At 47.1% G+C, this 12,008-nt stretch overlaps 1 protein-coding gene across 1 annotated transcript in view; it reads left to right on the top strand.

The window, feature by feature from the left end:
- Positions 1-997: 997 nt before the first annotated feature.
- LOC309550766 (cytosolic phospholipase A2 gamma-like) overlaps positions 998-12,008 on the top strand; it is a gene marked incomplete at its 3' end in the record, with an annotated part of 34,986 nt that continues 23,975 nt past the window's right edge. The window contains exons 1-2 of the mRNA XM_082251101.1: positions 998-1,042; positions 8,206-8,228. Coding sequence (XP_082107227.1) covers positions 1,028-1,042; positions 8,206-8,228 — 38 coding nt within the window. The 5' untranslated portion in view covers positions 998-1,027. The remainder of the gene's footprint in view (positions 1,043-8,205; positions 8,229-12,008) is intronic.

Here is a 12,008-nt window from a genome sequence, read left to right as displayed (position 1 = left end):
GGTCAGTGTAGTGGTCAGGTAGGTCAGTATAGGAATCGGGTAGGTTAGTGTAGTGGTCAGGTAGGTCAGTGTAGGAATCAAGTAGGTCAGTGTAGGGATCAGGTAGGTAAGTATAGGAATCAGGTAAATTAGTGTAGTAGGTCAGTGTAGGGATCAGGTAGGTTAGTGTAGGAATCAGGTAGGTTAGTGTAGTGGTCAGTGTAGTGGACACTCGGACGGATCTGTGTCTGATCGGCTGCATTGAAGGCCAGAGGAGAGATTTGGAGTCTAATAGACCCCAGATCTCTCCATAAAGAGGACCTGTCACAAGGAATGTTATTCATCCCTTGTAATAGCAAAATCATTGATCAAAAAAAAGTTAAAGGTACAGTGTTAAAAAAAAATGTAAATTAAAAAATAAATAACAAAAAAAAATGTAAAAATAGGTGTCAGTAATTGGCGTAGGCGGAGGCTTGAGGAAAAGTATCGGTATTCGTACTCGGTCTTATAAAAACTGGTATCGGTGCAACCCTACTGTACAGCGGGAGCTCTACTAATCCAGCATGGAAATGAGGAGGTAGAACAAAGTCTGCATGGCAGGATGAGGCTTTTGTGCCAATGGAATGTATCCATAGGCTTTATACCAGGTAAAGTTGTTGTTGCCGGGATTGGACTTTAAAGGTATTATAGCTTGTATTCTTAATTACATTGCGGTCTGAAGTTCCATGGAGGAGCTTTTTTCTTTTTTGCTGATGAGCCCCAGGGCTTTACCAACAGGATCCAGCATGTTCTGATGAGGTTTACTCAAACAAAACCAAACTGGTAAAACTGGAACGCCATTAATGGTGTCTGGGAACCCATCCAATGATGTGATGCAAGGCCAGGATTATAAACTGCTGAAAACTCACACACGTTCCAACCACACTTCTATCATCATTGGATTACTGGTACAGCCATCTCCATCCCGTCTTCTGTATATCTCAGCTCATCCTCTTCCGAAGTCTTACTGCTGCATTGGGAGATAAGTGGTGACCGACCTTCATCTCCAATGGCGGGCATTGAGGTGAGTGACTTTCTATTTGTTACCAGTCTGATACCAAATCATTTAATACAAGCAAGAGCTCATAGCAGCCAATCAAAATGCATCCAGAACTTTTCTGTATTCTGTAATAACATTTCTAAATAAGTTACTGAATGGACCTCTGTAGAAACCTTATAAAAATACTCAAACTTGTTTGGCTGCGTTGAGTTAATAATTATGAAATCTAGTCTCAGAATGTTGTGTGCTTATAAAACCAAGAAATATGGAAAAGCCAGAATTGTCAATGGAAGCTTCATTAACCCCTTCCCCTCTGTACGCCCCCTACAGGCCAGAGCAGTTTTTACATTTCTGCTGTGGTTTCATTTATTTGGTAATAACTTTAGCATTGCCTAACCCCTTGACTCCGACATATGCATCTTTCTACTTCCAGGGGTAGTACAGGCATCACCCCGGTACGTTCTTTTTAGAGCCGGCGGTTGGCTTTCTTGTAATAACAACTGATGCGGCTAATCAGGCGTTCGGCTGTTATTACAAGCAGAGAAAAGGGGCGTTCTCCCCTCTTCTGCCACCTTCCACTGCTCTCCTGTCCAACCAGGAGGCCGAGTGACCAGCCAGCGTGTCTGCAGGCTGGCCAGAGACCCGAATAAAGCTGGAATACACAAATGGTAGTGAGACCAGGTATCTACACAGAGGCAAAGGTTCTCACTGGTTGCTTATCACCCCTGCCGGGGAAACCTACGTGGCTTGCCAGGGACCCCAAGTAACCAGCCAGCACGTCTGGAGGCTGGCTGGAGACCCCAACAAAGCTGGAATCGGTCTTGGATCCAGTAACCCTAAGGGGATGTCATGATGTCATGAAAAGGCATAGACAATAGGTGATTGCATGTTACTAAAAAATGACAACGTTGTCAAGTTAACCACTTGCCAACCACTCACGTTGCAGAGCAGAGCGGCTTGGCTGGGTCTGGCGACGTAGACCTACGTCGTCAGATACCTCCCTCTCTAGGCGGCTCCCGCTGTGTTTGTGGCTCCCCTGGGTCCTGCTGTGTTTAGACACAGTGGGAGTCGGTCCGGAGGAGGAGAGGTGGTGATCACCGTCTCTCTTCCCCGATCGTCGGGGAAAGAGTGAGAAGATCCGATCGTCTGCTTGTCTAAACAAAGCAGGCGGATCTTCTCTGTGACAGACAGGGACAGATCACAGGATTCAGCATAGCTCAACCTGCGATCTCTGTCTGTGTCACACAATCCCCTCCCCCCACACATGTCAGTAAGCATGAGGCACACATTTAACCCCTTGATCACCAACAGTGTTAACCCCTTCCCTGCCAGTGTCATTATTACAGTAACTGGGGAACTTTCTCTTTTTCTTATTACAGTAACAGTGCATATTTTTAGCACTGATTACTGTAGTAAGGTCACTGGTACACCCAAAAGTGTCAAAAATGTCAGTCAAGGGTCCGATCTGTCCGCCGCAATGTCGCAGTCCCACAAAAAAAAAAAATCGCAGATCGCCGCCATTACTAGTAAAAAAATAATAAACAATAAACATGACAAATCTTACCCGTAGTTAGTAGACGCGATAACTTTTGCGCAAACCAATCAATATACGCTTATTGTGATATTTTTTTACCAAAAATATGTAGCAGAAAACAAATTGGCCTAAAATGTTTGAAAAATTTTGATTTGTAAATTTTTTTTGGGGAATATTATAAATCAGAATGTGAAAAATATTGTTTTTTTTTTTCAAAATTGTCGCTCTTTTTTTCAAAAATGAAAAGGTGATCAAATACCACCAAAAGAAAGCTCTATTTGTGGGGGAAAAAAAGGACATAAATGTAATTTGGGTACAGCGTCGCACGACCGCGCAATTGTCCGTTAAAGTAGTGCAGTGCCGAATCGCAAAATATGGCCTGGTCAGGAATGGGGTAAAATCTTCCAATCTTAAAGTGGTTAAAAATACACTCTGAGAATTTTTTTGTCAAAGACATGGAGCTAAATACATTTTGGCCTAAATATATGACAACAATTGAGTATATTGGATATTTTTTAACTGTCAAAGTAGAAAATGTCAATTGTTCGAAAAATTTTCGTTCTTTTTTTATTAACATCGCAAAAAATGAAAAGCGCAGAGGTGATCAAATACCACCAAAAGGAAGCTCTGTTTGTGAGAAAAAAAGGACGTACATTTTGTTTGGGTACGGCGTTGCATGACCGCGCAATTGTACGTTAAAGTTGCGCAGTGCCAAGTTGAAAAAACTGGCCTGGACGTTAAGCAGGAAAATCCTCCGGTATTAAAGTGGTTAAAAACGCATGCCCATGGACTCAGCCGCACCAATACTTCCGCTCGTGTCAATCAAACTAGGTCAGCCAATAATGTTATAAGTGAACAATAAGATATAGTAAAAGGACTCAGAGCCCATTCACACTGCCGCGACTTGTCAGGCGACTTGTCAGCCTGACAAGTCGCGGTCGGTCGCGGTCCATTGAGTAGCACAGGAACGATTCTAATAGGAGTGACACAAGTCGTCCGACTTAGAAAAAGGGTCCTGTACTACTTTGGGGCGACCTCGGAGCAACTTGCATTGACTTCCATTATGTGAAGTCCCTGCAAGTTGCGCCAAAGTCGCGGTGCATATCGGTGCACGCGACTTCACAGGTCGCCCCCCGAAGTCGTTTCGTCTCAGTGTGAACCGGCTCTCAGAGCGTCCTTGGCAGGGCTAGCCCAAGACATGGTTCTGCCTGGGTCCATGAATGAAATGCTGCCACCCTCCCCCCAACAAAAAAATAAAACCATGCCCACCAAAAGGCCCCACATCCATTATTTTATATAAAAAAACATTTAGAAAATATTATATATACTGTTATCTTCTTCCATAACTCACCATCAGACCAGTCCACCAAACATCCATATCTGTCCTCCCTCCACCTGTCACAACTGAGTCTGCCACACCCACCGCCCTAGAAGATCCAGCCTGCCCTGCGTGAGATAGGGCGTGATGATGTCTGACGTCATTGCGCACACCACGATTGCTTGAGAGACGTTCCCAGGAGGAGACATTACGCCTCCTCATCATTTTGCACTACAGGCGACAGTATGAGATAGTGAAATGCCTCCCGTAAAGGTGCCGCAAACTGATAACACAAAAAACTGCTGAAAACAAAACTTGGGTGTCAATTTGCTGCCCCTCTCAAAGTGCTACCTGGGTCTACAGACCCAGTGGGACCCATGGTAGGGCCGGCCATTGTCCTGGGAAACCTCTAGGGCACATGTGTCAAACACAAGGCCCGCGGGCCGAATCTGGCCCTCCAGGCCATTTTGTGTGGCCCTCACACCTCTCCTAGAGGTTCAGTAGAGCTCCAGCCCTCCTTTGGGCCTCCCCAGACCCTTCACTCTCTGCTTCCTAGCTCTGCTCCCAGCTTCTTCCCAGCAGCAACACAAGGTAAGGGGGTCCACTTTGATGAAAGGGGTGGGGGTGGTGGGGGACTCTTGACATCTGATGTAAGTGGGTTGAGATACAATCGGCCCTTTGAAGGCAATCATAATGCTGATGTGGCCCTCGATGAAGTTGAGTTTGACACCCCTGCTCTAGGGCACGCACTGGGTACCAGTCTTGTGTTTAACTGAGGACCTCCAGGCTCTGTATTTGTCCTTGAACAGAGTGCATACAATCACACAGTAACCGATGCATTGAGATAGTATTGTGGTGATCAGAAAGAGGAAAGAACTGATTTCCAGCTGAATGGTACCAGCTATGAAAAGCCTCAAGCACTGCATTGGGAGTGACATGAATTGAAGGGTGTACATGCTTATTGAGCAAAAGATGCAGACAGTGTAGGCTCCAGTACAGCAAAGTGGTATTTCCAGATGAGATTATAGTTCAAAGAACCTCCTGTGCTGTATGTGTGCACAGCACCGGTATGGAAGTATCAGTCAATCAGAAGTGAATGAGATGACCAGTCTAGAAGGTTTCTAGACAATGCAGCAGTTCCCTTAAGGATAATAGTGGTATCCACCATCCCCTATACCAGTGATGGCAAACCTTGGCACCCCAGATGTTTTGGAACTACATTTCCCACCATGCTCATGCACTCTGCAGTGTAGTTGAGCATCATATGGTTCTAAAACATCTGGGGTGCCAAGGTTCGCCATCACTGCCCTATACGCATATGGTAGTGAGATCAGGTAAAGGTTCTCACTGGTTGCTTCACACCAGCTGGGGAGACTTATGGTTTCAGGAGTAATTGGAGTATCTTCCGCTGCTGTGCCATTTCATTTCACCGCTGTCATTTGGTACCACGTCTCACTACCATATGTGTATAGGGGATGGTGGATACCACTATTAAAGGATAAGTCCACCCTAACACTAAGATTCCTGCATCTATAGATCTCCATTTTCTAACACTAACCTATCTAGTAGGGATGATCGAACTTTTGAAAAGTTTGGTTCGACCAGAACACCCGAATTTCCCGAAAGTTCGGTTCGCATTCCAGAACCCCATTGAAATCAATGGGACCCAAACTTCGGGAATCAAAAAACACCATTTTGAAGCCCTAAAACCCAATAAATGCCCCTAAAAAGTGCCTAGGGTTCTGGGTCATGCCCCAGGGACTATGAATCAGGCAAAAAAAAAGTTCTTAAAAATTGTCGTTTTTGATAGCGAGCCAATTATTGAAAAAATTATTGAAAAAAAAAAAGAGATTTCTTTGGATTTAGTGTCTGGGGGGTCTAAAAAGTGTACCTGTGAAGTTTCAGCTCTGTAGCATGTCCAGAACCAGAAAAAAAACAGATTATTTTTCTTAGAATTTTTGTAGCACAGGGATGGTGTTCCGCTCCTTTCACACCTGGGCGTTTTTGTTTCAGGCGTTTTTCAGGCGTTTTTTTTTTTGGGCGTTTTTTGAAGGTGTTTGGAGGCAGGCATGACATCTGAACTTCTGTATAGGGGTGTATATATATATGTATGTGTGTGTGTGTGTGTATATATACATATGTGTGTGTGTGTGTGTGTGTGTATATATATATATATATAGGTATATGTATACCCCTAACCCAGAATCTGCATAGTGGGGTCACCCTGGCATAGCAGAGTCAGGTCACCCTAAAGTGCACTACGGTCACCCTGGCATGGCAGAGTCAGGTCACCCTAACTTACACTACGGTCACCCTGACACTTAAAAGTATCCCTACAGAAACTAGATTATTGAATCTAACTATAGTGGTATATAGTACCCTAACTACACTGCATATCCCTTTCCTCACACTAAAAGAACAGCTCCATACAGCAGAAGATAATTGCAAAATGACACTGGAGCTTTACAAGCAGCAGGAAAAACACAAATGCTTCCACTCTCTTCCACAGCCTCTGTATTACAGTGCTAGAGGTTTGGCGGGGCTATATTATATACTGGGGGGCGTATTCACTCCTGATTGGCCTCTGGACCCCGTAGTCACTCCGATCACATTCCTAGCAGACTCCTGCCCCCTCAATTGGCTTTTACTGACGTTTCTGGGCCAATCACAGGCTTTTAAAGCCCAGTTACTATTGCATTTTGGGCGGTTCTGGTGGCCGAATTCCGAACTTTTACCGCAAAAAGTTCGAAATTCGGCTGAATTCCGAACACCCAATGTTCGGGTCGAACCGATGGTTGACCCGAACCGTTCGATCATCCCTACTATCAAGCCCTGTAAAAAAGAAATCAGTATACTTACCTTTTTTGAATCCGATGCGAGCCAATCCTACGCTGAGCTGTCAGCCGCGGCTTCGCTGTGGAGGCGGGTGCAGAAGACACGGCCTACAATGGAAGCCCCTTAGTAAGTCTACTGTCTAGAAACCTTCTAGATTGGTCGTCTCATTCACTTCTGATTAAATGATACTTCCATACCTGTGCTGTCTGCACATAGGCGTGCGCAGACAGGGTGTGCCAGATGTGCCCAGGCACCCCCTAATCACCCTGTGTAGATTCCCCCTCTTTTGATCAATAAGCATTTACATCCTTCAGCCTCATGCACACGGGATGTTATAAAAACGCCTGAAGGTTTGTAGTGAGTTTTTCAGCATTTTTTCACTTTTTTGCATTGGCGTTTTTCAGCGTTTTTTGGCGTTTTTAGCCAAAAATCACCTCTCTGCTATTTTAGTAACTCTGACATTCCCACAATGCAATGCAATGCTTGCCAGAATTGCATTGCATGGGTGTTCCCATCCATGCGATAAGATTCAGGTGCGGGGAAAAAAAGGGTCCTACAATATTTTGGTGCAAATGTGGACCCTTTTTTTTTCCTGCATCAAAATCGCATCGCATGGGTATGAACACCAATGCGATGCGATTCTGCCAGGCTCACTGCATTTTACAATCTGTTTCGGGGGGGTCGTTCATGGAACATTAAGCCCCTGTTCACATCAGTCAGATTTGACATGTCAAATCGCATGCCAAATCAGAGCCTATTGCCGGCAATGTCACTGTCCGAATTGGTGCAACCCTGACTTTGCAGCGCCGCGGTGCCGAATAGCAAAAAGTGCCCTGATCATGAAGGTGGGTAAAACTTTCCAGAGGTCAAGGGTAATTTAAAAAAAAAAATAATTGTATTACTATTACTAGGAAATTGATGTGATAGCACAGTGGCAGTGATGGGTTTTCTTTATGGAGTCATCAGTGATCTATTGTTGTACCCAGGCATACAGATTGGGAGCACAGAGTCCCTGATTTGCTTGGTAAATGGCCAATACCCTGATCCCCCCATTGCACTATATTCTGAATGATCTTACTGAGGCCTGGGGACCACTTGCCGATCAGTAGAAGTGACCGGGTGGCTTTAAAGCTGCCCGGATCACTTCTACTAATTAGAATAATACTGGAAGAGTCATTTTAAAGTTCATTGTTGCTCTGGGCGGTCAGTGGGGGAGGGGCTTGTGTACATGGACTCAGCGTACTTTCAGGTTCAATGTTTTCTTGCTTTCAATAAAATTCTGAGTTCCTTTATATGAAGCTCCTGCTTTGGAATTCCTATAGACTTGTGGAGATATAACGAGAGAAACAAAATCCGATTTCTATGGGCCTCAAACGGCAAAACGTCCCCCAAGGTCACAAGAACTTTTCATTGATCCTGGAAAAATGTTTTTTTTGGTCATTTGATTTGTATCACCAGATTGCTTCTGAACCTCACAATGTGTCTTTTCTGTTCTCACAGGATCATATCGATGTTGTAGACGGGTAAGTAAAGTCATTTTGACATATTTGTATTTTATTATAGATTGTGTGGCTTTATATTTGCTGTTCCTTCATAGACTTATACAGACTGCGCCTCCGCAGTTGAGTGGTGTTGGCCACATGGATCGGTCATCCTGAATAGGGATGGGCAAACGGTTTGGGTCGAGCATAAGTTCACGAACACCCATATTTGCAGGGTGTTTGCCCAAACAAACACCCTGCAATGAACTGAGCCCTGCACAGTGCATTCTGCGCCCTGATTGGGCAAAGCTTTGCCCAATCAGGGTGCAGTGTAATCTGGTTTTTAAGAAGCGGGGCTGGGAAGCCGGTCGTGGTGTCCTTAACAACTGATGAGTCATCAGCTGTCATCAGCTGTCAATAGGTTTCAGTAGAGCAGTGGATGGTGTCAGTAGGGCAGTGGACGGTGTCAGTAGAGCAGTGGACGGTGTCAGTAGAGCAGTGGACGGTGTCAGTAGAGCAGTGAACGGTGTCAGTAGAGCAGTGAACGGTGTCAGTAGAGCAGTGGACGGTGTCAGTAGAGCAGTGAACGGTGTCAGTAGGGCAGTGGACGGTGTCAGTAGGGCAGTGGACAGTGTCAGTAGGGCAGTAGACGGTGTCAGTAGGGCAGTAGACGGTGTCAGTAGGGCAGTAGACGGTGTCAGTAGGGCAGTGGACGGTGTCAGTAGAGCAGTGAATGGTGTCAGTAGAGCAGTGGACGGTGTCAGTAGGGCAGTGGACGGTGTCAGTAGGGCAGTAGACGGTGTCAGTAGGGCAGTAGACGGTGTCAGTAGGGCAGTAGACGGTGTCAGTAGGGCAGTGGACGGTGTCAGTAGAGCAGTGAATGGTGTCAGTAGAGCAGTGGACGGTGTCAGTAGGGCAGTGGACGGTGTCAGTAGGGCAGTGGATGGTGTCAGTAGAGCAGTGGACGGTGTCAGTAGGGTAGTGGACGGTGTCAGTAGGGCAGTAGATGGTGTCAGTAGAGCAGTGGATGGTGTCAGTGGAGCAATGGATGGTGTCAGTAGGTTAGTGGATGGTGTCAGTAGAGCAGTGGATGGTGTCAGTAGGGCAGTGGACGGTGTCAGTAGGTCAGTGGATGGTGTCAGCAGAGCAGTGGACAGTGTCAGTAGGGCAGTGGATGGTGTCAGTAGGGTAGTGGATGGTGTCAGTAGAGCAGTGGACGGTGTCAGTAGGGCAGTGGATGGTGTCAGTAGGGTAGTGGATGGTGTCAGTAGAGCAGTGAATGGTGTCAGTAGAGCAGTGGACGGTGTCAGTAGGGCAGTAGACGGTGTCAGTAGAGCAGTGGACGGTGTCAGTAGGGCAGTAGACGGTGTCAGTAGAGCAGTGGATGGTGTCAGTAGAGCAGTGGATGGTGTCAGTAGGGCAGTAGACGGTGTCAGTAGAGCAGTGGATGGTGTCAGTAGAGCAGTGGATGGTGTCAGTAGGTCAGTGGATGGTGTCAGTAGAGCAGTGGACGGTGTCAGTAGTTTTTATTTTTCCTTATTTTAATTTTTATAATTTTTTACAATTTTCTTTTTTTATATATATATATTTTTAGGAGCCCCATTAGGGGGCTTTGGTGAAATATCTGGGGGTCTAAACAGGAGGAATCTGCGGCACCTGGGGTGATTAGGGTGTGCCCAGGCACGCCTGGCACTCGGGGCGATTAGGATGTGCCCAGGCACGCCTGGCACTCAGAGTGATTAGGGCGTGCCCAAGCACACCTGGCACCTGGGGTGATTAGGGTGTGCCCAGGCACACCTGGCACACCCTGTGCGCACGCCTATGTAGGACAACACTTTCCTATATTTCTTTGCAAATAGCTTTTCAATCACATAAAACAACCATCTAAAAAAACTTTATATAAAACAATATCATCTCCGGGTTGGAGGACTAATCCAATTCAGTAATAAAACAGAAGCACAAACAAATGGCCACCGCCCTCATCCATAACTGACCTTTGGGCAACGCATGCAAAACAAAACCAAAGAACCTCCCAGCTTAATTTACCAACCAGTCTGCGACCAACCGAATTCTCCTGACTAACAGTTTGTTTTAAAAACAGGGGTTTATTTAGCACATATTTACAAATACATGCGTGAGCTGCAGGGCCTGGTCCAGGCACCCCGATATCTGAAGTCCTAACTCTGTAAATTTATGAGAGCCTCCATAGAAGAAGCACATGCATTATAATAGGTAGGCAGAGGGCAGATGAGCCTGGAGGGAGCCCACCCCTCCCGGTAAGCCCACCCCTCCCGGTAAGCCCACCCCTCCTGGTAAGCCCACCCCTCCCGGGAGCCCACCCCTCTCGGTAAGCCCACCCCTCCCGGTGAGCCCAACCCTCCCAGTAAGCCTACCCCTCCCGGTAAGCCCACCCCTCCCGGGAGCCCACCCCTCTCGGTAAGCCCACCCCTCCCGGTAAGCCCACCCCCTCCCAGGAGCCCACCCCCTCCCGGTAAGCCCACCCCTCCCAGTAGTGGACAGTACTGACACTGTCCACTGCTCTGCTGACACTGTCCCCAGCTCTACTGACACCATCCACTGCCCTACTGACACCACCCACTGCTCTACTGACACCATCCACTTCTCTTCTGACTCCGTCCACTGCTCTACTGACACCGTCCACTGCCCTACTGACACCGTCCACTGCCCTACTGACACCATCCACTGCTCTACTGACACCGTCCACTGCCCTACTGACACCGTCCACTGCCCTACTGACACTGTCCACTGCTCTACTGACACTGCCAACTGCTCTGCTGACACCGTCCCCAGCTCTACTGACATCGTCCACTGCTCTACTGACACCGTCCACTGCCCTACTGACACCACCCATTGCTCTACTGACACCGTCCACTGCTCTTCTTACACCGTCCACTGCTCTACTGACACCATCCATTGCCCTACTGACACCGTCCACTGCCCTACTGACACCATCCACTGCTCTACTGACACCATCCACTGCCCTACTGACACCATCCACTGCCCTACTGATACCTTCCAATGCTCTACTGACACCGTCCACTGCTCTACTGACACCGTCCACTGCTCTACTGACACCGTCCACTGCTCTACTGACACTGTCAGTATATGTATACATGCATACATTATATTACCAAAAGTATTACACACACATGAACTTTAATGGCATCCCAGTCTTAGTCCGTAGGGTTCAATATTGAGTTGGCTCCGCCCTTTGCAGCTATAGCAGCTTCAACTCTTCTGGGAAGGCCACCCACAAGGTTTAGGAGTGTCTATGGGAATGTTTGACCATTCTTCCTGAAGCGTATTTGTGAGGTCAGGCACTGATGTTGGAGAGAAGGTCTGGCTCGCAGGATGCGATTTAATTCATCCCCGTTCCTCCACCCCAAGCGGCTGCCCATGCCGTTCCTTTAGAGTCCTGTGCCGTGAATGGCAGCTCCCATGTGCATGTCCGGGAGTGACATCATCACAGCTCAGGCCAGTCACAGAGCCGGAGTCCGCGAACCTGGAAGCAAGATGGGTGAAGATGGAGCCGCCTGCAGCGCTGACTTCTCGGCACGGGAGGGCTTCGTTTTCAGGTAAGTTTAACATAATGTGCTAGTATGTGATGCATGCTAGCACATTACGGCTTTACCCCACAGGTTCCCCCCGGAAAAAAAAAACTCTACTTTACAATCACTTTAACCACTTCAGCCCCGGAAGATTAACCCCCTCAATAACCAGGCCATATTTTGCGATGCGTCACTGCATTACTTTAACGGACAATTGCGCGGTTGTGTGACGCTGTACCCCAATAAAATTGAT

The sequence above is a fragment of the Pelophylax lessonae genome, assembly GCF_965119305.1.
Source record: "Pelophylax lessonae genome assembly, chromosome: 1".
NCBI lineage: Eukaryota > Metazoa > Chordata > Amphibia > Anura > Ranidae > Pelophylax > Pelophylax lessonae.
Note: the sequence above shows the minus strand (reverse complement) of the source record. Positions and strands in the feature narration are given on the sequence as shown.